Source organism: Salvia hispanica, chromosome 2, assembly GCF_029641045.1.
Source record: "Salvia hispanica isolate PSC_SH4W2 chromosome 2, Shi_PSC_v1, whole genome shotgun sequence".
NCBI lineage: Eukaryota > Viridiplantae > Streptophyta > Magnoliopsida > Lamiales > Lamiaceae > Salvia > Salvia hispanica.
The window spans coordinates 3,843,811-3,867,283 of record NC_142693.1 but is presented as its reverse complement, the minus strand read 5'-3'; the positions used below and the strand labels follow the sequence as shown (position 1 = coordinate 3,867,283).

The following is a 23,473-nucleotide window of genomic DNA, read 5'->3' as shown; positions in this document are numbered from 1 at the left end:
TGAAAAATTAAAGAGAATTTCTTTTTATTTAATATTTTTTGTTGTAAATAAAACATTTTATTCAATTTTAAATATTGATTAATTAGGTTAAAATGATTAATTAGAATGATACACCCATCGTCTCACTTTAGGAGTCCCAGTCATTTTTCTGCACTTGTTTTATAAAACTTCTCAACATTATTATCTCTCTTACTTTACCATTTCTCCACTTTAACTATTTATTAGTATCATTTTTATAAAATGAATGCAGAAAAGTGACTGTGACTCCTAAAGTGGGACGAGGGAGTATTTAACTCTGTCAAAATATAACTGATCGTCAATTTTTTATAAAATCGTTAAATAAGGAGTAATCTAAAACATACTCCTATGGGGTGTTCGGTTTGCAAGATTGTATCTCGGATTAAATATGTAATGTGTTTGGTTCATGAGACTCAATCCCACAATTCAATCATAGATGGATAATCATGGATAATTAGTCGTAGCTAACCTTCTACGACTAAAATAATCTCACAACTCAATCATGTGTTGTATTTTAGTATTATTTTATCTAGAAAAACCGAACACCACCTTATTGTTTAAAATTAGAAGCTAGTAACAGTACTAAATGTACACGGCCAAATATTATTTTGGCAAATATAGAATATCAATTTTGGATTTTAGTCATTAGTATTTAACTTCATAAACATGAACTTGGTTAGGAAGAAAACGAAAAAGACATGTGGCACGTTTGTCTTCATTTAGTAGAACCTCTCTTAATATATACATATATATATATATACACCTTTATTGTGAACCATACATTCTCTTCTAGTTTTCCAAGAATCACACATTCAAAAACACACACATTATATAAAGAGAGAGATGATGATGAGAGGAACAATGGAGGTGACGGTGGTCGGCGCAAAAAATCTCCAAAACACTGAATTCTTCGGTATTTTTAACCAATTTATCTTTTTGTATGTGTGTTTTTCTTATGAAGCATTTCTCTATCTATAAAACAGTTGGTTATTAATTTGTGCAGTTATTTATACTGTTTTATTTGTTAAATTTTTATTTAATATATATGCAAAACGCAGTAGTATCATCTCCTTCGTCGTCCAACAAAATATCTATTTTTTTTTTCTTTCAATTAATTAATATATGTATGATTCATTGTGTTCTTTATTTGATAGGGACCTAGTTTGAATAAACAGATCTATATTGGGAAATAGGGTTAATTGCTTTGACAAATGCGTATACGTAGTTGTGTAAGCTCATTTTCCAATTTATACTTGTTATTTTACTTGTGACTTAAATTTGCGAGGAGGGGATTCGAAAAACGAAACTTGTTAGGTTGCAACATTAAAGAAGATAAAGATGGTGTGACGGTCATCAAGTGACCTGTCTGAACTACTGCACCGTTAAGTTAGCGATAACTTTAGAGCCCGAATTCAATGAAAGTCTATCTATCTTTGAGACTAGCGGTGGAATCTGTCGACCCGATTTTGGTGGATATGTAGTTGATTACAACTGTTATTATTTTCAATTTAGTAAAATGACAACTCATGAATACCTGCTCTACTCTGATTGTGATTTACTTCATCGAGACTTTTTTTACTTCATTATTTAAATATTGAGTTCATTACTAATTCTACTTAATTAGTTACTCGATATAATAATAACCACTTTTTAAATTAATATGTTTATTATTAATTAAGTTAGTGGTGCAGGTAGGGTGGATCCATACGTTGAGATTCACTACAATAATCAAGAGCAGAAGAGCACAACCGGACGAAGTAAAATTTCCAAATCTCTCCTCAGATTCTGTGTCTGTCTCAAGGGTAAGTATATTTAATCATTTAAATATTAGCATCACTACTAATAATGAAATGGGCAAATTGCCATAAAAATAATTGAAATTTTGTTCAATAGTTTGGTTTGCAACTTTATAAATAATTGAAATTATGTTCAATCCATGTGACATTTTGATCAACCGGACATCACCACCAGTGAGTTAAACGATATCGCCTATTCGTAAAGAAAATGCCAGAATAATATGTTAAACGCATGCGAACTAATTTTTTGGCCGTGAGAGTTGCGAAAGAAATCTAAACTTTATGATTTTTCGCTGATTTTTAAAGTTGCAAATGCATCAAAAATTTGATCAAACTGTTAAGTTTTCAACCATTAGCTCTAATGGATATATGAAAATACGTAGATTTTTTTATAATTATAATGCAAAATATATTGGATTGAAATATTTATATTGTGTACCACATGACAAATAATTTAGTTCCATACCTCCTTACGTCATATCATAACTAACTCGTTACTTTTGTGATTAGTAAATTAAGAAAATTATTTTGTATTTAAGAAATACAAGATATTTGTGATGAAATGAGGAGTATTAATTAATTATTTTGGAGAAATGAGTTTAATTAAGTGAAATCGTAGGGCAAGGCAGCAGGAAAGCAGTGTGGAATGAGAAATTTAAATTCAAGGTGGAATTGAAGAAAGGCATGTCTAAAGAAGAGAAGAGGAAACAACAACACAAACTCATCCTCAAAATTATTGACCAAGACAACTTCACACTAGATGACTTCCTTGGCCAAGCCACGTAATTAACCCTCTTAATCCCACCTTTCCAATTAATTACTTTATTATACTATGTTAATTATTAGTAATAAAGTTGTGAATTTGCAGAGTTTATGTGAATGAGTTGTTGGAAATAGGAATGGAGGAAGGCAAGGCTGAAATGCCTATTCAAAAGTATAGGGTTGTTGCGAGTGACAAAACATATCGTGGTGAAATTCAAGTTGGAGTCACTTTTACCATGGATGTAAGTCATTTTATTAATATAAAATTTTATTATTAATTGTATATTACTTATATATCATGGACATGGAGTAGTAAATTGTTTGATTTGAAAATTATACGATAAATTGACTCCTGATTCTTTGCTTGATTTGAAGATAATCATGCAAATATCTAATAAAAATATACTCCGTATCCCTCTGTCCCTGAAAGTTTGTCCCAATTTTCTATTTCCGTCCGTCCCACAAAATTTATTCCATTTCACTTTTTACCATTGTTGATAGTGAACCACATATTCCACTAACTCATTCATACGCACATTTTATTATAAAACTAATATATTAAAATAGGACTCATATTCCACTAACTTTTTCAACTCATTTTTTATTACATTTCTTAAAACTCGTGTCGGTCAAAGTGGGACAATATTTGGGGGACGGAGTAATTTTTTTCTAAGTCTGATGATTATTTATTAGAATATAATATTCATGATTCGATTTTAAGTGTAAATGATATAAAAATTTCTAATTGCCTAATATTACAATTTATATACGTTTATTACTAGTTTTCTAAACTACTCCACTCATTACTTATTTATTTTAACTTCTCGATTATATTTTTTTATTAAATTTTAAATACTAATATGAAGTTGTTTTTGTGGTGCAGAGGGAAGGCGATGATCAGCAAGAATTGGATGGTGGAAAGAAACTTAAAACTAGCTAGTTGTTTCCAATCTCTTACTCTAATATATCAATGTTGTGGTTTGTTTGAATGGATTAATTGTATTTAATTAAATATGGATGTGTAAGTAAAGGGTTTATGTGAATAACTAGTCTCTGTTAGCTCTTCAAATATTCGGTCAGTAGAGTTTATTACACAAATAAAGGAAGAAGAACAAAGCTAAAAGCCTTGTAGTTTGTTATAGTACTTATATTTAAAGCCACAAAATTTCATACAATTATGAGTCTTTTAATGTATAATTAATGTGTTGACATAGAAACATCAAGCTGGTTTGCCCGAGAGGTTAAGGGGGAAGACTTAAGATCTTCTGCACATAAGTGCGCATGGGTTCGAACCCCATAGCCAGCAAAAATATATTTTTTTATATTTTTTTACAATTTTTTATATTGGATTTAGGAGACTTGTTTATCTTACAATTTAATACTATCTTCTTTTCTAAAATAAGAATATGCAATAATACACTACTGCTTTACAATTTTATATAGTAAGGAGTAGGATTTAGGAGGACTTTTTTTTTACAATTTTACTACTATAAAAAATAATGGATTTTGGAGAGTTGTTTTTCAAGAATATGCAATCATATTTTTTATTAACTTTTTTTAAAAAAATTATTTGTTCTTTAAGAAATATATTCAATTTTCGTAGTTCAAAGATGGATATAAAAAGATTTGTTGATTTTTTTGACACTTAGATAACCTTTTAAAAAAATGAATTCAGGAGGGTTGATTTTCTAAAATATATGCCTTTTTTTTTATAATGTTCATATTTTTAACAAAATATTCAACCTGATTTTGGACAGCGTAGTTCAAATATGGATATAAAAAGTTGACAAACTTCGATTTACAAGAACACTAGATTCAAGTTTAAGGATCTAGGAATGTTTGTTTTCAAGAATATGCAAATCATACTTTTATTTACCTTTTTCGATTTAGAAGAGTTGGTAGACATTAACTCCTCTAATTAATTCGAATCGTCGACGTGATAATTAGATACGAAACGTCTTACCAACTAAAACACGCTTCATTATCACTTCAATCGTTCATCGCATAGATAAAACTCAATTAACTCAACAAGAGAAGACTGTTTTCTTGAAACAATGACCTCTTAGATACATAATCGAATAGTTGCAATGAACCATTAATCTCAGTAACATACAACAAAATATGCATCAATAAGCGTTGTCTGATGAATTACATATTTGAGTGAATACTCATGAAAAGAAAACCAAAAATTACAAAAAGATAAACACATATTTGTATGGTCTACCTGTGACAGTAGACAAAGAATGAACAGCTCCACCTTTTCGCCACTCATCGCGTTAGCAACCGAAGCCCCATTGTCAGATCTTCTAATGTGATGGTAACCAAAGAATCTGTGTCTATGCATTCAAAATCAATCCTCAAATCAAGATTCTCTCTAGCATTTACCAGCATTGGATCCACCAGACCTCCATTCATCTCTCTGCGCTGTTTTTCACTCGTTTCTCTTTCGATCATTGCTTGGATGGCCTCTGCGCTGCATGAAGGATGCAACTTAAATCCGTACAGAGGACTGCTTTCACCCTGGTTGCTCATTTTAAGATGAAGAATATTGGCCAAATCTTCACTGCTGAAGTCGTCGAATTGGAAAAATTTCGTCACCCTTCTGCAGAAGCCCTCGTTTGAGGATATTACGCGCTTCATGGGTTCGCTGTACCCAGCAAATATGACGACTACTTTTCCAGAGTCCATGACAGACATGATCTCCTCCAATGCTTCTAATCCGTAATCTTTATCATCTGACTTTTGCATTGGTATCAGGCGATATGCTTCATCTACAAAGAGGATGCCACCCTCGGCTTCTTGAAGCTGTACAAGTGTGCCGAGTTAGTATTTTACTAGAAATGGTTAATTGTTTTCACGTAAAAAGTACAAAAATTGTAGAAGGTTTTACCTTTCTTCTTGTCTTTGGACCTGTATGCCCAACAAATTCTCCAACTAAATCTGTTCTCTGCACTTCTGTTACTTTATCTGTCGGAAGTATTCCCACCATGTGCAGCAGTTTCCCTAGGACTCGGGCTACCATAGTTTTACCTGTAAGAGAATATCAAAAAGATCAATTCTAGGAAATTATATCAGAACATGCAAGTTTTGCATACTAACTAATCCAAAAAGTAAGGAGCAATTCAAGACAGTAGTTCAGTACCCGTTCCAGGATTTCCTAGAAAGGCCATATGAGGCGGTCTTCTGGCCCCAACTTTGAGTCCAAGGGCTCGCCGCCTCTCATCCAAAAGCATTCCCTTTGCCCATTTCCGTAGTTGTAGCTTCAGCGCATCTAGGCCCACTATATTTGACAATTCATTTTCGAGTGCATCCATCTTGTCTTTGGTCTGGTCGCATGCTTCAATGGCTCTTCGTTTTCGCTGCTCTTCAAGATGTCGGAGGAGAAGATCCCGCAATTTATCATTACCTGGTCCTTGTGATAGATGATTTAGAGGAGTCATTCCCTCCTGCATTTGATGGTGTTTATAGTAAGCATCAACCAAGAGGATACGATAAAGAGTGCAATGAAATATCCAAAAGAGATTATAAGAATGACATAATAAAACAAGATCGCACATTATCTTCAGCACTGCAATTGGCATTATACTCTAGCAGTGTATTAACAGTTGAGCAATCCTCAGCTCGAAGCGAGTGCCAGACAGCAAGATGTAAAGGAGTCATACCGTTCTGCCAAACACATCGGACAAATGAGGTGAGAAGATATTAGTAAACAAGATAAAATAAAAGTTGAAAAGTACAACTTAAGAAGCCAAAACTCACATTTGCCTTGGCCTCAACAGTAGCACCGTGAGCAAGGAGCAACCTTGCAGCTTCGTTACACCCATTCTTTGCTGCCATATGCAATGGAGTTTCTCCATACTTCCCAATTCATAAGAAGAAGATGCATAAGTGAGTCAACAAAAATGTTTTGTTTCTTTAAGAAAGTACAAAAGCAATGCAGATTAAACAACTTATTCTGTACCATATTCTTGGCCTCCATTTCCACTTTCTCAGGCCCTCGCCAACCGAGAAGAAGTTTTACGATCTCAATGTTGTTGTAACCAGCGGCAACATGAAGGGGTGTCTGTGCCATCTGTATGACATTAATTAAAAGACTTTAGCACGATACTAAATATTTACTTTGGCTGACTATGAAAAATGTTTTCTTGCATAATTCTATTGAAAGATGGCATTGAGTACACAATGGGAGGGGAAGAAAGAGAAATATGGATCTTACGACAGGGTTACAATCATTGAGAAGAGAAGGGTTGCTCTGAAGCAACTTCTGGAATGCATTGATATCTCCAGACTGTGCAAAGCCATGGATTGTGGTAGGCTTCAAAGATTTGGGCCGTTGGTCCTTCATTTTCTGCATCGATGTGATTGATCTAAGTCAAAATTTCTACATATTGATTGTAAGACAAAGTTGTTTCAAAACTATGCAGAAATTCATATTATTCCTAGATATAAAAAGTGAAAATCCTCATTCTAATATTACAACAATGATCTTATATCATAGTTCTTGAAAATCATAGCTTTAAGGCACACGCCACTATGAAATTTTGTACTCAAGGCTTCAGATGTACCCAAATAGACACAGTCAAGTATAATTATATAGACACCTAATGCAGCTTAGTCGTGACAGATTAAATTCAGATGAGTTGACTAGTAAACAGGGATTGCATCACCCACATGTACTATGCAATTACTTTGGAGGTTGTTGTATTTAACTTTTGAAATTAAATATGACCTTAAAAACAATACCTATGTTTTCGGCTCTTGATCCCTTGGACATTACAGATTAGCAATGTGATTTCTCCAAATTTCTCTAAAAGGTAATTGTGTGTACAATAAAAGCTTAAGAATATGATATCTAAAGGGCATAAATAACAAAATTTAGCCTTTCCAGGCCAAAAGGTGGGGCCTTTTCACATGAATATTCCAACATGGCATTTGGTCCAAGCAAAATCAGTAACTATTTAAACATGAGCCAGGAAAGGAATGTCTTTAGACACTTCTGAATAAGCATTTATAGCCATAACCAGCATCAAGACAAAGAAGAAAAACATCCAATTCGATGGTAACCACTTTAACAAGATAGTTACCTAGGTGAAATGTGCACCACTATTTGTCTACAAATTCAGATACCTAGTAAAATCTCTTAACAAGGATGTCCATAAACCAGCTAGCTCCCACCCTACCACTAATGCCCATCGCTATCAGAAAAAAACTTATCAAACGAAATACAACAAGCACCTATTATTTCCATCCAATATTTTCCATGGCATACAACCTACAACACAAACCGAATAAAAACAACACAAACCGAATAAAAACATCATAAACTAGCTGTACTCCACAAAGAACCAATCGAATTATAAAATTATTGCAAAATCGATCCTTATTTTGCAGTGGTTGGCATATAGCTAGCAACACAAAGCAATGAAATGCAATTGAACGAATTCCAGCTAGCAACACGGATGATTGTTGAGTAGCTTTCCCAAAATCACGATTCTCAATTAATAAAGCACAATCTAATCAACGAATAAGGCTAATCAATTCAGAAAATAAGAAACTACAAATTCATCAATAGCTTCAATCCAAATTGTGGAAAAATGCGAAACAAACCTTCAATTCGAGGTGTAGAAAATCTGGATCCAACTCCCAGCCTTGAGATTCCGTAGGCTTTGGCGGGCGCGGCGACGAGAGGGGTACAACAATCGATTTGTTGTGCCCTTCTTCGCCTGGGAGATGGATCTGGTATTCTCTTTGAGGGCGTTTCCTTCTCGAGTTGCAGAGGAGAAAGACAAAATGGGATTTCTCTTTATTTATATTAGTGTGAAAAAAATACTATTTTTATTGTTATTTTTATATGGTTACTTCATACATGCACATTATTAGTATACACGTGAGATCGTTTCCAATTTCACAGTTGTTTAAATATTTTAGTTTAGTGTGAATACCAAATTGTGACCAATAATTGATGAAACACGCTAGATATATATTTCCACAAATTTACATACATGTCCCAAAAATTTGAATGCTGATTTTATTTAAACGTGTTATGTTATAATTTTATTTATGACTAATCTGCCCTTGTGGTATATTTTTGGACATAATCAATATGCTAAAGATTTTTTATAAACCATCTAGTTTGGAATTCGTTATCAACCATTGAATATGTGGCGTCACTTTATAATTATGATTTTGTTAATATTATTAAAAGTCAAAGAAAGAAGAGTTTTTTTTTTTTTTTCATTTTATGGACTTGGATGTGAATTGTGAAACATTCTCTTTCCTTATTTACCGTGATTAGGGAAAAATTCAATAAAAAAATTGATTAATATTTAAATTTTCAAAAAATTACTGTTACATTTTTAAAATCACCTAATTAAGTTCTTTTTTTTTAATTTATCACTCAAGGTAGTGAGTGCGTTAAATGAATAGCGAGATTATAAGAGAATTAATATCATGATTTGAAATTATTAATTAGTACTTGCTTTTCCACTCAGATTTCGTTTTTGGTTTGTATTTGACGACAATCTAAGTTGAAAACTTTGGATCGTTGAAACGAATCTAATATGAAAATTAATTTCTTAGTTTGAAATTGAGTTCTCTTCCATCCCTCTTGCTCGTACTTTGTTGTTTTGTATATATTGGACAATGGCTATGACTAATAGACCACTGAGTGTGAATTTTGAAGAATAGGAAATGGAATTATGGGTAATAATAGTACTATAAAAACATTTAGACTGCAGCGTGTACACACCGCTAGATTTGGGTTGGTGATACCCTTCTCTCCATAAATTAGAGATTTGAGTTTAACAAGAATAAATGTGTGGAAGCACTATTGATTCTCATGTTTAGGGGTGTAAATTCGGGTACCCAAACCCGAAAATTCGGGTACCTGAACCCGAAATCTCAAAAATATCATATCCAATATCTGATCCGCATGTGAATTCGGGTACCCTAATACCCGATGCGGGTACCCGAACCCAACTATTCGAATACCCATAAACCCGGAATTATTATATTTAAAATTTATTCTTTTATAATAAATTAAATTGTGATGAGAATATAAATTATTAAAAATCACACAATACTTATACTATTTATTGACTATAATTCTATCTATAAAATAGACATTAGACAAATAGACACTACTTAATTTTAAAATTAAATTTTTTTTGGTATAAATTGAAAATAAAAGAGATTAAAATAATTTTTTAAGACATTAAATGAACGTGTAAATAAAATGGAGAAAGCATAACTTTAACTATATATTTTCAAAAGATAACAAGTAAGAACATAAATAATGCAACATGAACCGAACACGAATGTAAAGAAGAGACCAAATGACCAAAAGAGAACAGCAGCAACGACGTGAAGGAAACTTGAAAAAGTGAGGCACACGAAAAATTTATAAATCTACATGTGATTAAATAAAGTTACCCTAGATTTACCTTATGGGCCATAGGCCCTATACTAAATAAAAATATTTATCACAAATACATACTTAATCGGGTTTAATTGGGTATTAGTCTGGTACCCTAATACGGGTTTTGGGTACCCTAAACCCAAAAAATCCCAACATTAACTATCCAAATCCGTACCCGAATCGGCGAATCCATAATTTCGGATTTCGTGTACCCAAAACTCGTCGAGTATTGAGACTGGGTCGAGAATACCCGGAATCCGCTGATTAAATTTTCAGGCCTACTCATGTTTTAAAAAATACAAGGCCCAAGATACCTCAACTATAAGAAAATTGATGGAATAAACCAACCCGACCAATTCCAACTGGCCGACGCAAAGATGATGGATCCTTCTACTGCTCCCTCCATGCCATAATAAGAATTCTATATTTGTCATTTCAATTTGTCTCACAATAAGAGTTATTTTTCACTTTTACTATAAATGGTAAGTAGACTCCACATTCCATCAACTTATTCAACTCATATTTTGTTATAAGTGAGACTTATATACAACTAACTTATCTAACTCACTTTTTTTTTTTCTTATAAACTTGTGTCATAACCAAATAGGATTTCTATAGCGGGACAAAGGGAGTACTCCCTCCGTCCCACATAATTTGACTCAGTATTCCATTTTGGGCCGTCCCACATAATTTGACCCATTTTACTTTTATCAGTTTCGGTAGTGGACCCCATATTCCACTAACTCATTCCTACTCACATTTTATTATAAAACTAATACTTATTCTGTCCCATTGAAGATGACTCACTTTCCTTTTTGGTTTGTCCCAATCAAGATGACTCATTACTAAAAATAGAAACACTTCTATCTCTACTTTATTCCCTCTCTCTTACTTACTATCTCCATTAAACACACAAAATAAAGTTGCATAACAAACCGTCGATTTTTTGCGGTTCCGGCTTGATTTCACGGTTTTTCGATGATTTTTCGTGGTTCCGGTTCGAAACCGCGCGGAACCGGCGGTTCCGATACGGTTTCGGTTCGAAAATTTTTGAACCTGAACCGAACCACGGTTCCAAAATCGACGGTTTCGGTTCGGGTAAATTCTCACGGTTTCGGTTCGGAACCGTAACCGACGGTTAATGTTTCGGTTTTAACCGCCGGTTCGATAAACCTTGGGCAGGTCTACTTGGGACAGAAGGAGTACTTTAAAAGTAGGACTCACATCCCACCAATTTTTTCAACTCACTTTTCATTAGATTTCTTAAAATTCGTGCCGAGTCAAAGGGTCCCAAATTATGTGGGAGGGAGTATAAATTAAAATTACTTGTACAGGTCATAAATGGGCTTCCACAAGCCCAAATTTGATGTCACCACTACTATATACAAATGGATCTTTCAGATATAAATTGAACTTACCTTGTATAGGTCATAAATGGGCTTCAACACAGGCCCAAATTTGATGTCACCACTACCGTATAAATTCATAGAGATATAACCCTAGAAATCAATTTGTTCTCTTCCCTTCCACAAACTTCAATCTTCATTTCCAATCTAGATTACCTTTTTGTTCATAATTTTACACAGATTTAAGAAATTTACATAATTTGTGTGAGAAAAGGGGCTGTGATTGAAAAGAGAGAGGCTTGAGTGGGATGGGCTGGTTTTAGAAAGTGAAACCCCCATGAGAGAAGATTGAGATGAATGCTTGACGATTTGGATGCCGCCCCCTTTCCTCTGGAATTGGCTGGCTATTTGGCGCCTTCTCTCATCACATTCATCTCCTTCTTTCTCTTTCCCCACAGTGAATACGCCAAAATTTACACTTGATATGAGCCCTTTTTTCGACTTCATTTTTATTTGTTTTTTTTTGCCAATTTCCATCTTATATTTTCCAATTTCTTTCGTGTGCTATTTAAAATTGGCATGTTCATTTAATTTTTTCAATTGTTTGCTTAATGTGATTATTGATTTGCATTTCTTATAGTTTTGAAATCGGTGTCGGTATGGTCATAATTTTCTAATAATGAAGATGACTTATGTCAATATAAAAGAAATCCTAAAATCCTATGTCTTTCAATCATATTACATGATCACAGACGAAGCTCCTATGGGGCCTGGTGTAGTAAATAATCCCTGCTCAAAATGGACAACTTAAATATGATTAACTACGAAAAATCTTTCAAACTAAGTGCACACATGGAATTTATATATGAACATAGATAAAACTTGCAAGGTTGTAACCAGTGGCGGATCCAGGTGGGGGCGGTCGGCCCCACCATGTGACTAATTTTCTCTTATCCCGGATGTATATTTTCCATATCCGTCCCCTCCGTTGCCTCTGACATTGCCCCGTTGACCGAAAAAAATAACCATCATCGCCCCAAGGTCAATTGAAATAAGATTTTAAAACTCAACTCAAGCCCAATTAAAAAGGGTTAAAAGCCCAATCTGGTATCTACCTTTTCAATAAAATTAAATTCTAAGGGACTTCTTGCTAAATTAAACTCGAAGGGGCTTCTTGGTGTGATGGAATGAAATGTGATTCCTACTTTCATTTTATTCATTTGCTTGGTGTCATGGAATGAATGAGTGAATGGATGAAAATGCAAAGGAAATCCAGGGAAATTGACATTTCATTCCAATCTCCATTCCATTCCACCCTCATTCCATTCCATCATTGAATAAACTTGAGCCCTAAAGAAATCCCCAAATTCCAGCAATGAAATTTGTCAAGACTGACTTGCGGAATAGGATGGGAGATGAGTGGATGAATGACAGTTTGATAGTATACAATGAAAGATCCATCTTTGCTAGTGTTTCCAATGAAAGAATCTTGAAACGTTTTCAAGATATGGATACCCATAGAAATCAGTTGTCTCGGTTAACAGATGCTAGAGCTACTTGAATTGTAATAGACTTTCATTTTGCTAAAATAACATATTGAAATATTATAATTTATTATTTTATTCCCCCCTCCGTTTTTAATCCTGGATCCGCCACTGGTTGTAACCTATGCTTTTCCAAGTTGAAATGATACTCTATATTAAAAAAAGGTAAATTAAATACTTACTCATGTGTATCATAAATTAACACTCCCTACACAAGAAAATCAAAGCAATGGACTAAATACAGAATTTCAATAAATTTTTCTATCAATTCATCCTACCAATCGTAGTTTGTCTCTAAGATGGTGCTTGAATTATACTTACTTGCTTTCTACCTAGAAAGAAAAAATAGCATATTTATTTATGAGTTCAAAAACATCTAAACATGTTCCAACACTGAATAAATTATACTACTCCATTTCAACATAGCTTGGAAAATTATACTTACTTGCTTCGTCATCCAGGGGAATTTCAGGCACTGATTTTCAGATTGCGTAGGTTGCGCCACTCCTGATCAATGTGCAGTTCCGGGCAACCAATAGTTTGTAAGAATTCTAATTTAGTGAGGCGCGCAGCCACAGAGGGCAGACACCTCAACCTGTTCCAACCATATAGGTGTAACTCCCTTAGAGATGAAAGGTTCCCCAGCCACTGGGGCAATTCTTCTCCTCCTACATTTTCTAACTTCAAGCTATCAAGAGAAGTGAGCAGTTGAATTGATTGAGGCACCCACTCCCAGTGTTCAATCCCCTTAAAGTATAAGTCAGTAAGTGAATTGCAGCATCCTTGCAATATGCCATCCACCGTCTCTATAATGCCGAGACTTGTCTCTCTCGACCACTTTACACTCACATCTATCCTTAATTCCTTCAACCTGCCAAAACTCCAACTCTCAATAGTACCACTAGCCATGAAATTAGGAACACCTGTTATTTTCAAAAATTCGAGGCGTGGAGAGGATTTAGCGAGGCAGTCAATTAGCATTGGTAGATTCTTTAGGCTCCTTAACTCTTCCAGTACGAGTGTCTCGATTGTGGGTGCGGATGACTCTAGAATTTGATGTGGAAATTCCTCCAGCTCTCCGCACCCTTCGATTTCCAGCACACGGAGGACTCCTTGATATTTTCTAAAGCCACTTGGATTCCCAATTGACTTTAGATTTTTACAGTCTGATATAGTCAACTCCTCCAGGGAATTGAGGATGTCCAGACCCTCCGGCAATTCTTTCAATGCAGAGCAGTTGTGAATCCATAATATTGAGAGATTCTGATTGTTACAGAATAATTGTTTTGGCAGACTTTTCAAATCAGATATTCCTAGATTCCTTAAATTATTGAATGAGGAATTTATGAATCTTGCTTTCTTCAATCCAAACAAATTAAGCGTTTTCAGATTAGGCAAGTGCTCAAGCATTGGAATTTCCTCACATTCTGAGCACCCGTCAAGTGTTATCCTAGTCAAGTTGTCAAGTGTTACCCAAGAGCCCTGAAGCCCATCCCGTACTGCCATCTTCTCACACCATGTTGGAAATCTTTTGCCTTTAAATCCTGAAATCCCCAACACTTTCAAGTTTGCATGAGGTTGGAGTCCTTCCAATACACTCTCATCATTTCTTTCACGATCACTTCTCTCGCCATCCCAACTAAAAACCAATTTAGACAGGTTTGACTTATCCAACAAATTTGCTTTCATAGCCTCTTCCTTGTCACCCACCCTTTCAAGATGCCCAATCTCTAGTGATCCTTTGAGATTTTTCAAATTTCCGAGCTCTTCAATTCGGTAACCCTTCTCTTCACCCACTTTAAAGTACTCAAGTGTTTGAAGACTAGTTAATCTCCCAATCTCTACAGGTAAATCTGTGTACGGCGCTAGCCAAAGATGCCTTAAATTAATCAAGTACTTTATTGTGTTTGGCAGTTTCTCTAGTTCCCATAATTCTAATCTTAATGTTTGCAAGTGATGGAGTTCACCAATCCACTCTGAAATGTTTACAATTGATGTATGAGAAATATTGAGATTTCTCAAATGTATCAACTCCCTAATTGAACTAGGCAACTCTTTATAATTATTACCAAAAAGAGTTAGATTATGCAGACATTTGAAGTTAGAGAATATGATACCAGAATTTCCACCTCTCAAGAGTAAGGTACGTAGATTCCTCGACACTTCTTCTGGAATACGACTTGATTCTTTTTCGTGAAACATGTATCGAACTAGGGTGCTGCCGTCTGCATTATTATTAGATGAAACGGAAGAGGCAAGGTCATGCACAAGATCATGCATCACACAACATACCCTTCCATAATAATCTGCCTCTCCAGCTTGCAACAAAGAGTTTTGCAGAAGCACATTGAAAAAGATATTGCCAATAGACTCCATATCATATCTTCGGCTAGGTTGAAGAAACCCTTCTGCCATCCAAAGTTCAATCAACTCATCCTTCATGATTTCCCAACCTTTGGGGAAAATCGAAAAATAAGCGAAACATTTCTTAAGTGAAGGTGAAGACAGGTGATAAAAGCTCAATTTCAATATTGTTGTGATGTTTTCACCTCCTTCACCATCTAAAATCCAATTTTCTTTGATGGAGTGCCAATCTTGTTCGGATTTAGAGCGATGAAGCACACCCCCAGCCACATTGGCAGCCAAGGGCAAACCTTGACATCTTTTTGCAATCTCTTTCCCAATTGTCTCAAATCCTGATGGAACTTCTGCATTTCCATTAAAAGCTTTTGCTTTGATAATGGACCAGCATTGTTCATCTGATAAGCCATTCACTCGATGTATATGAAATGGATTAACAATTGAAGCAACCTTTTTACTCCTAGTAGTGATTATAATGCCATTTCCCACAGTAGAAGAAGCCCCCTTCATATTATTTATAAAGTCTTCCCATCTCGGAACATCTTCATTCCATACATCGTCAAGAACAAGAAGATAAGTTTTAGCCCTGAGAGCTTCTCGAAGCTTGTTCAGGATAACTTCCTCATGCTCAAATCGCTCAACTCTATCAGTGGCAGTTGAAGCCAATGTTGAATGGATTTTGTTGTAAACACCAATTGGATCAAAATTTTGGGAAACATGAACCCAAATACGCGATCCGAATGTCTTTAGCCTTTCATGATTGAAGACTTTCCGAGTCAACGTGGTCTTCCCCATACCTCCCATTCCGACAAGAGCAACGATGGAGATGATCTGATCACGAGGGATATAGGTGAGCATGTCAACTACATTAGACACATCATCATCTCTTCCGACAAAGATAGGATCACTCCTGATCGAATTAGTCTCAATGGAAGTATGAGAAGCAACAACAGGTGCATTCTGAATTATGCTTTGAAGGCCAACATTTGTTGCCATTTTGATCATAGACTCAAACTCCGCATTAATTTTTTTAATTGCATGAGCCATATTACGTCGACGCGAACTACGATTAAATGAAGAGAAGTATGATGCCGCCCTATCCTTGAGTTTCATCATTTTCTTCACTTTTTTGTGTAGAAGATGATAGCTGAGTTCGTCCAAGACATTATCAGCATCGAAAGCCACGGCTTCAAGGTCCCTCAACCAGAATTTAACAGCATCTTGGGTGATGGATTTCTTCTCAGCGTCATTCAAGAAGGCTTGAATCATCCCCAAAGTCCGCTGCAGCTGTTGGGCATCTCCATCGAGACCTCGAATCAAAGAGTACTCTTCCTTCAAAACGTTGATCAGGTTTTGAACAACAACTTCGATTGCAGCAGCAACTCCATCCATGGTTTCGCACAGAGATCTAAACTGAGAGAGAAAATGGCTTAAAATTTTTTGTTTACGCAAAGATTGTAGTTGTAAACTCGTGGATGGCCATTATTAAAAATTTCTTATTTTTTCAATTACAACTATATTGTGATTAAATTAGAGTATGTTTTTATTTAATAAAAATATACTCTAAAAATGCTTTTAAATTTCTTGTGGATGCGTTTAAATTATTTGAAATACTATACCAATTAAATAAAAATACACTCTAATTAATTAAAAGGAGTAATGCTAATTAAAAATAAAAAAATCACATAATGCAATTTTGAAAAAAATAGAAAATGATTTTACCTCATGAATATTAATAAGAAATCAGAAAAAAAAAACATCAGAGGCTTTCATTATTTTTTTTAGAAATAAAAAATACGGAACAGATTTTACATCAGAATTATTTTTGCAATAATAAAAATTTAAATCTATAATATAGAAATAAAATTAAGCCAGTCTCAAACCCTGTAGATATTATCTCAAAATACTACAAAGAAATTGAAGAAACCCCATATATTAAACTCTCCAAAATGAAAGCCAAATCTGAAGCGATTAAAGATTGGTTCAACTTTGGATGATATTTCATATTTTTTTGTCAATCCATTCCATATATTTCATGTCTGTTTTCCACATATTAAATTTTAATGCTTTTTAGTTTTTAGCTTTCAAAATATGTACTGCTAGAAAATTAGGAAAAGGTCTACTTTAATCAGTGAATATGTACTTCTCCACTTCTTTTCTTAATAGCAATAAAGCACAGAATAGTAGTCATATGAACTATGAACAATACAACATAAGATAGGAAAATCCAAATTACTCAAAACTAGCAGCAAGATGATAAATTACAAGGTTTATATATATATAAAAAAATCCTTCAACAAAAATAAAAAAATGAAAAATGAAATACTTACTTGCTGCCAGAAACAGTGAGATCATATAACTCCGGTAGGAAATAGCTCTCTCTCTCAAGAGTCAATTGCAAATATTCAGATTTGAATTTGAGGTAAATAGCTATGAAAAAGAGATAACAAGACTATACAAGAAGAGCTATGATTATTGAGAAGCTAAAACTAGTGAATAATTTAAAATTGTTGACCTTGAATTAGTCATTATTAATTATATTGTTGATTAGGTTTATGTGAGCCAGCCTATAGTGACATAATCTCAAATTGTTTTTTTATTAGTGGCTTAATTGTCAACTATATATGGAGGCACCGAGGCAGTGTTCTCCAATTAGAGCATCCATAATAAGAATAGGTCAGCCATAGGCCAGCCACTTTCTCTCGCTGGCCGATCGGCACGCCACAATGGCGGCCAGCGCATCGACCAGCGCCCTCAAATCGGCTAGCCCACGCCGATTTTCTCGCCGATTCTCGGCTGGCCGATTGCAATAGTTCGGCTAGCCGGTCGGCTAGCCGCTATTGTGGATGCTCTTATATATAACTGACTAACATAATGAGATTAAAAAAATATATAAGTAAATGTACAACTTGGAATTAATTAGATCTAACTTATATCATCCATTTTGTTAAATATTTCAATACTTGTAGACAACCTTTCAGTTTTTCTATTTGAACATGATTAGAATTGGAGAATTATGTCCATTTTCTATTTCAATATTCTAGCTATTGGAATTTTTTTATAGCAAACAAGATGTGATATCATTGGAGTACTATTCAAACAATTAATGGGAGAAACCCCATATATTATTCAAGATTTTTGCGACCAAGTTTTAATTTTGTGGAAAATACCAAATTTTGATCATTAAGCCAAATTATAAGATGCCCATTGTCTATATCAGTAGCTGTCCCATTCTGATTTGCATAAAGTGAAAGAATAAGCCATATTGTAAATCAATGTACAGAATAAAGCTATCTCAGTATATTACTCAAAAGAAGAAGATGATCACATTATGATGACATTTTCTATTACACTTTTAACTCCATCTCTACAAAGTATGCAAATATATGTGCAATACCTCAATATTTGTGACAAGAATGGTGACATTCTCATCACATTCTACATGTAAAAAACAACCAATAAATAGAGGAGCTGCCAAAGGCATAGCTCATTCCAATAAAACACCCCTTTATCTCTCTCACACACACAAACACCTGCCAAATACAATGCTCATTCTAACAAAACCTCCCTCTCTCCAAAATATGCTTTCTTGCAAGGGTTGTGGTGAAATTTTTAATTTTAGTCACATTATGTGTCATATTTTATCAAACCAAATAGTCTGGCAATATTGAGTGACGCCACAAATAGTTTGTTATCCGATGTTGTTTTCTCCGTTATCTCATTGTGGATTGCAGGATGTGAAGCTATCCACGCATGTCATTGAAAATAATTCATGTGATTTGGGTGGAGAAGCTTCCATCTTGATTCATGCAGCCCACAATGAGATACTGAAGGAAGGAACATATGGTAGCGAATAAGCCATGCGCGCGTCAGTCAATATTGCCGGACTATTGGCTTTGTTATGCAATTCATATCATCCATCCTTCTCACAAGCACCTTTCTCAAGTCTTGCAGATTCATACACTTTTTTTTTTTTGCCAATTAGTACTACACATTCGTCATCATGGAGTATGGAGATCAGTTTTAGTTTGTGAATGATGGAACGGATGTTTTAAATATAAATAAGGATATTTGTGTAAAAAAAAAAAGGTTAGTACGAGGGTATTTGTGTTAGAACATAGGTTTGTCACTTTTTAAAATTGATATGGGAGAATAATCAGAACTAGAAAATTTATCTTTAATATTAGAATTTATTATCTTGGGTTTCATCGGGCCACCCATAATCATAGGCTTTGGAAATATAAACTATGCTACTAAATGATCCATAATGTAGATTATATAAACTAATCTAGAATTAACGTAGCTGCCAAATTATGCCTGAAAAAGAAATCCTAAACTATATTGACTCAAGATAACATATGTGCATATCCTTCTTAAAATAATATTATAATCATGACCAATTTTAATAAGTAAAGATGGATTATTTTATTCCATTGTGAAAGGTGGAGCAGGAATGAAAGAGGAAAAGTGGATGAGGAGATCCTTATTGTGTGTCGAAAGTGGATTATTTTATGTTTATGCCCTTTCCTATAAAAACAAATTATAAGAATTCAAGGTATATATGTACGTAGTCGAAAGTAGTTTGTCTGGGTGTTTTAGATTCTCATTCTTGCGTGTTTGATATCCAAACATATTTAACATAAAAAGTGATTTTTCTAATAACTCGTGAAAAGTCACACGTTAGAATATGTCATAGTTATATTGTTCCTATTTTTTAGAGAAACCATTTGGTCCAAAACATCAATTTGTTTAAGGAAAAGATACTTATCATATATCATGAAAAATGCCAAACGTTATAATATCTCTCACTAGTTACAATATCCCTAATTATTAGATAAAGCATTTGGACCGTTTGGTTAGTAAAATTGTACTTAGCCAATTATGTAAATAAATTTGTAAATTAGCATTGTTCATCACAAACTTAGTGAAAACGGAGCATTTATACAATGTAATTAGTCCATATGAGTCGAAAAACTCCATAAGTTGTTGGAGTTGATGTCGATTGCCAGCTATAGCTGTTACACCGCTTCTACATTCTGACGCTAACGAGTCAATGATGACTCTATTCAGCATATTTGAAGCTACAGCTGTTTCCTAGGTTCTCAATTGACAAATATATCGGATAAAGATGAGTTGGGCCTTAATCACTTGGTCGTTTCATGACTTCATCCATGATTTAGCTACAAAACTACAAAACCTTCAAATTACAATGATAGTTTATGGTGGTAAATCCAATTATGACCTTAGGCATTGATTATATATGAAAATTTTCAAACTAAATTCTACCCTCTCTAATTTTCTAATTAATGTTGGGTTGATTTTAATGTTATTCAAATTTAAGATGGGTTTTCGATATGATGGTTCATTATTCAATTTGTTTGATGCCATGTTTCTGATAGGCACATACTAATGATGAATGTTTCTATAGGATGCTTATGGGCCATTTCAACTCTCAACCAATCACATGATTCTTTTTTGGTGAAAAGCAATTTGTATTAATCATAAACGGTTGCTTTTAATTTACTATGCGTTTTGTTTTCATTAATACTCCTATATATAACTATTATTATAGGCACTATTAATTTTGACCAATAAATTTAATTGAATATGGTCCACATTAAAAACGCCGAGAAATTGCATCTACATTGAGTAAAATAATGTTATATATAAATACAATAAATTATCTCATTAAATGTATAATAAAAACTAATAAAATGATTACATTAATATAATAAAATTAAAAATTGGTCACTTCTACTAAAATAAATTGATGCAATATTGTAAAAGAGTCACTTTGTGACATAATCTTGAAGAAAGAGGTAGAGAATGAGAGAAATGAATATATAGCCATAAAATATGTACGTGAATTCTTGAATAACCAGCAACTATATATAATTATTGAGAAATAAAACTCTCAAACAAGATATATATTTATAAATTATATATATCATAACAAATGGATCAAGCCGAGGGCCACACAATACTTTAATTTTTGCAGCCACTTCAAGCTTTTTCCATCAAAAGTTGCAATTCAAGACCACAAACATATGTAAACTCTCCACTTTCACTTTTCCTCATTTTACTCTCCAATCTCTCTCAAATAAATCAAAACAAAACATGAAAAAACCATTTTGTGGTTTACTAATTTTGTAAGGTAATTTAATTTAGACTCTGAAATTCTTTCCGATGAAAGTCTGCCCAAATTGCCAATTGGAAGGGACAATGTTCCATGAGGTGGAGCCGCGACGGTCGCTAGCCTTGACTCGGAACGAGAGGGACTGTCCCACCAATTCCGAGTTGGATTGCCAATTTTGCCCCCAGTTACGGCTCAGGGGCATCCAGTTAGTCCTTGACCCCTTCACCCACACCCTCGTGAGGTCACCTGCACCCGCTACATTCGTTACCAGAATCAAGTTGAAGTAACGGTGTCCGCTGATAGTAAACCTTATTCCTCCCTTCTTCTGGCATGGCACCCTGAAAAACGACGTTCATTTCACTCACGTTGTATTATATCCTACCATAATAAAGTCAAAATAACGTAGTCACTATCTAAATATGCATAAATTAAAATAAAATATAGTCTAAGATAGAATATTCGATAAATCTACTAAATGTGACTGATTTTGTTGAATGCTATTATAGAAAGAAAATCATAACAATTGAATCTCCTTAATTATTAAATTCCATTTTCATCATCATTGATGCTTTAGTTAGATCTTGAGTGTGTAAGAAATGAGCATGTAAGAAACGAGGTCTCGAGTTCAATTATAGTATAATAATAAAAAAAGAGGAACTAACCGGCGGTAAGAGACGGGCACAATGCCGGCCCGGTACTCGGCGATCTGGAGGAACATGGGCATGGCGAGGTCGAAATGGGGGCGGGGCGGGTTGCACCATCCCCCGTTATCGTTGGGCAGGGCGTAGTTGGGCGGGCAGAAGTTGGTGGCCGTGATGAAGATCGAGGGGCTGCCCGGGTGGCACCACTGCGGCACGTCCCTGCACTTGATCTCGAAGCACGCCCCGCAGCTCAGCCCGTTGTTGAACAGCGCCGTGCTCAGCGCCGCATTGTTCACGCCGTAGCCCTGGCTGTACAAGTTGCCGTAGCCACAAGCCCCCCCTAGCACCCACAAACAAAATGTGCACACATTTTGTTAGTACTAACAAATTAACAACTTTTCAAAATTAATTAATTAGTTAGTTAAATTAATTTAAATTGGACTTACCCATGGTGCCGGAGGCGTCGCTTCCACCGTAGAATGTGGCGTGCGCAGTCTGCCAGGAGCCCCCGGAGTAAACCCCGGGGATCCTGGCCTGGGCGCAGGCCGCGGCCACTAGAAGGAGAGTGGCAATGCAAGTGAAATGCATTGTGGATTTTGGCTAATGGGGATTTTTTTATTTTTTGGGGGGGGGGCTTAGGATGGGATGAAGGAATGGGAAATTGAGTAACAAGAAGAAGGTATTTATGGAGGCAGGGGAGGAGAGAGAAGATCATGAGATATGAACAAACATTATTATTTTTTCATCCTTAATTAATGCAAATGTATGGGAATAGAGACCTTGTTGAATCTACTCATGTAACACTGTTTTGACGGATTTGCCCTTGGGGTTTGGAGAATTTTTGGGGTGGAGAAGGGTAGTTTGGGGAAATTGGATTTGTGTAAGTTTGACGGATATGAAATGGTTTTGGTTTGCCGCTTTGCTTGAATTGCAAGTTGTGCTAATAAAAGCATGGTAATCATTTCAAAGATTGTGTCTTTCTTTTGATATAGTATATACTTTCATTCACCAAAAATAATTTTAGTAGTAAAGCTGGAGAAAGATTATTAGGACATAAATTGAAAATATTTCCGGTTAAAAATAGGACCCAGCTCATTAAAAAGAGATTTTTATCCTAAATAGATATGGACTAATTTTGGAAGATCGATGAAAATAGAAAACATGACTGTTTTTCAATGATTGATGCTGTATTCGTTTCCATTCTCTTGTTGATATTTAGTCTTTTGAGATAGTATATACTTTTATTCACCAAAAATAATTTTAGTAGTAAAGCTGGAGAAAGATTATTAGGACATAAATTGAAAGTATTTTCGATTAAAAATAGAACCCAAATCATTAAAAAGAGATGTTTATCATAAAAGATATGGACTAATTTTGGAAGATCGATGAAAATAGAAAACATGACTGTTTTTCAATGATTGATGTTGTATTCGTTTCCATTCTCTTGTTGAT

At 34.6% G+C, this 23,473-nt stretch overlaps 4 protein-coding genes and 1 non-coding gene across 7 annotated transcripts; 2 read left to right on the top strand and 3 right to left on the bottom strand.

The window, feature by feature from the left end:
* Nucleotides 1–781: 781 nt before the first annotated feature.
* LOC125201986 (elicitor-responsive protein 1-like) lies at nucleotides 782–3,622 on the top strand. Of its 2 annotated transcripts, none has more exons than XM_048100296.2 (5): nucleotides 782–931; nucleotides 1,710–1,820; nucleotides 2,434–2,596; nucleotides 2,683–2,818; nucleotides 3,460–3,622. In XM_048100296.2, exons 1-5 carry the CDS (start codon nucleotides 862–864, stop codon nucleotides 3,514–3,516), a joined length of 537 nt encoding a protein of 178 aa, XP_047956253.1. In that variant the 5' UTR covers nucleotides 782–861; the 3' UTR covers nucleotides 3,517–3,622. The 2 variants fall into 2 exon arrangements, with proteins under 2 accessions (XP_047956253.1, XP_088920600.1); XM_089064474.1 differs by having other exon boundaries at nucleotides 812–955.
* Nucleotides 3,623–3,799: 177 nt separating this feature from the next.
* On the top strand, nucleotides 3,800–3,882 carry TRNAL-UAA (transfer RNA leucine (anticodon UAA)). Its single transcript has one exon. It is a non-coding gene; the product is annotated as a tRNA-Leu (tRNA).
* Nucleotides 3,883–4,617: 735 nt separating this feature from the next.
* Nucleotides 4,618–8,363, bottom strand: LOC125202509 (uncharacterized). Of its 2 annotated transcripts, XM_048100915.2 has the most exons (8): nucleotides 8,184–8,363; nucleotides 6,793–6,924; nucleotides 6,538–6,648; nucleotides 6,336–6,434; nucleotides 6,132–6,242; nucleotides 5,719–6,022; nucleotides 5,467–5,606; nucleotides 4,618–5,381 (listed from the first exon to the last, which is right to left on the bottom strand). In XM_048100915.2, the coding sequence occupies exons 2-8, from the start codon at nucleotides 6,919–6,921 to the stop codon at nucleotides 4,845–4,847; spliced, it is 1,431 nt and encodes a 476-aa protein (XP_047956872.1). In that variant the 5' UTR covers nucleotides 6,922–6,924; nucleotides 8,184–8,363; the 3' UTR covers nucleotides 4,618–4,844. The 2 variants fall into 2 exon arrangements, with proteins under 2 accessions (XP_047956872.1, XP_047956871.1); XM_048100914.2 differs by lacking the exon at nucleotides 8,184–8,363 and having other exon boundaries at nucleotides 6,793–6,930.
* A 4,872-nt stretch (nucleotides 8,364–13,235) lies between these two features.
* LOC125202191 (disease resistance protein RGA2-like) lies at nucleotides 13,236–16,651 on the bottom strand. The gene has a single exon (XM_048100552.2). The coding sequence runs from the start codon at nucleotides 16,634–16,636 to the stop codon at nucleotides 13,352–13,354; it is 3,285 nt and encodes a 1,094-aa protein (XP_047956509.1). The 5' UTR covers nucleotides 16,637–16,651; the 3' UTR covers nucleotides 13,236–13,351.
* Nucleotides 16,652–21,150: 4,499 nt separating this feature from the next.
* LOC125189106 (expansin-A4-like) lies at nucleotides 21,151–22,661 on the bottom strand. The gene is made up of 3 exons (XM_048086350.2): nucleotides 22,468–22,661; nucleotides 22,043–22,361; nucleotides 21,151–21,718 (listed from the first exon to the last, which is right to left on the bottom strand). The coding sequence occupies exons 1-3, from the start codon at nucleotides 22,607–22,609 to the stop codon at nucleotides 21,409–21,411; spliced, it is 771 nt and encodes a 256-aa protein (XP_047942307.1). The 5' UTR covers nucleotides 22,610–22,661; the 3' UTR covers nucleotides 21,151–21,408.
* Between the last annotated feature and the right edge of the window lie 812 nt (nucleotides 22,662–23,473).

Bases quoted from the DNA above. Each gene is read 5' to 3' on its own strand.
- LOC125202509 (XM_048100914.2), bottom strand. From the start codon at position 6,930: ATGCAGAAAATGAAGGACCAACGGCCCAAATCTTTGAAGCCTACCACA. The intron at 6,649-6,792 runs GTAAGATCCATA...AATGTCATACAG, and splicing joins TCAATGATTGTAACCCTGTC to ATGGCACAGACACCCCTTCA. The intron at 6,243-6,335 runs GTGAGTTTTGGC...TGTGTTTGGCAG, and splicing joins CTGTTGAGGCCAAGGCAAAT to AACGGTATGACTCCTTTACA.
- LOC125189106 (XM_048086350.2), bottom strand. From the start codon at position 22,609: ATGCATTTCACTTGCATTGCCACTCTCCTTCTAGTGGCCGCGGCCTGC. The intron at 22,362-22,467 runs GTAAGTCCAATT...TGTGGGTGCTAG, and splicing joins CGACGCCTCCGGCACCATGG to GGGGGGCTTGTGGCTACGGC. The intron at 21,719-22,042 runs GTTAGTTCCTCT...GTCGTTTTTCAG, and splicing joins GTGCCCGTCTCTTACCGCCG to GGTGCCATGCCAGAAGAAGG.
- LOC125202191 (XM_048100552.2), bottom strand. From the start codon at position 16,636: ATGGATGGAGTTGCTGCTGCAATCGAAGTTGTTGTTCAAAACCTGATC.
- LOC125201986 (XM_089064474.1), top strand. From the start codon at position 862: ATGATGATGAGAGGAACAATGGAGGTGACGGTGGTCGGCGCAAAAAAT. The intron at 1,821-2,433 runs GTAAGTATATTT...GTGAAATCGTAG, and splicing joins ATTCTGTGTCTGTCTCAAGG to GGCAAGGCAGCAGGAAAGCA. The intron at 2,597-2,682 runs GTAATTAACCCT...GTGAATTTGCAG, and splicing joins GACTTCCTTGGCCAAGCCAC to AGTTTATGTGAATGAGTTGT.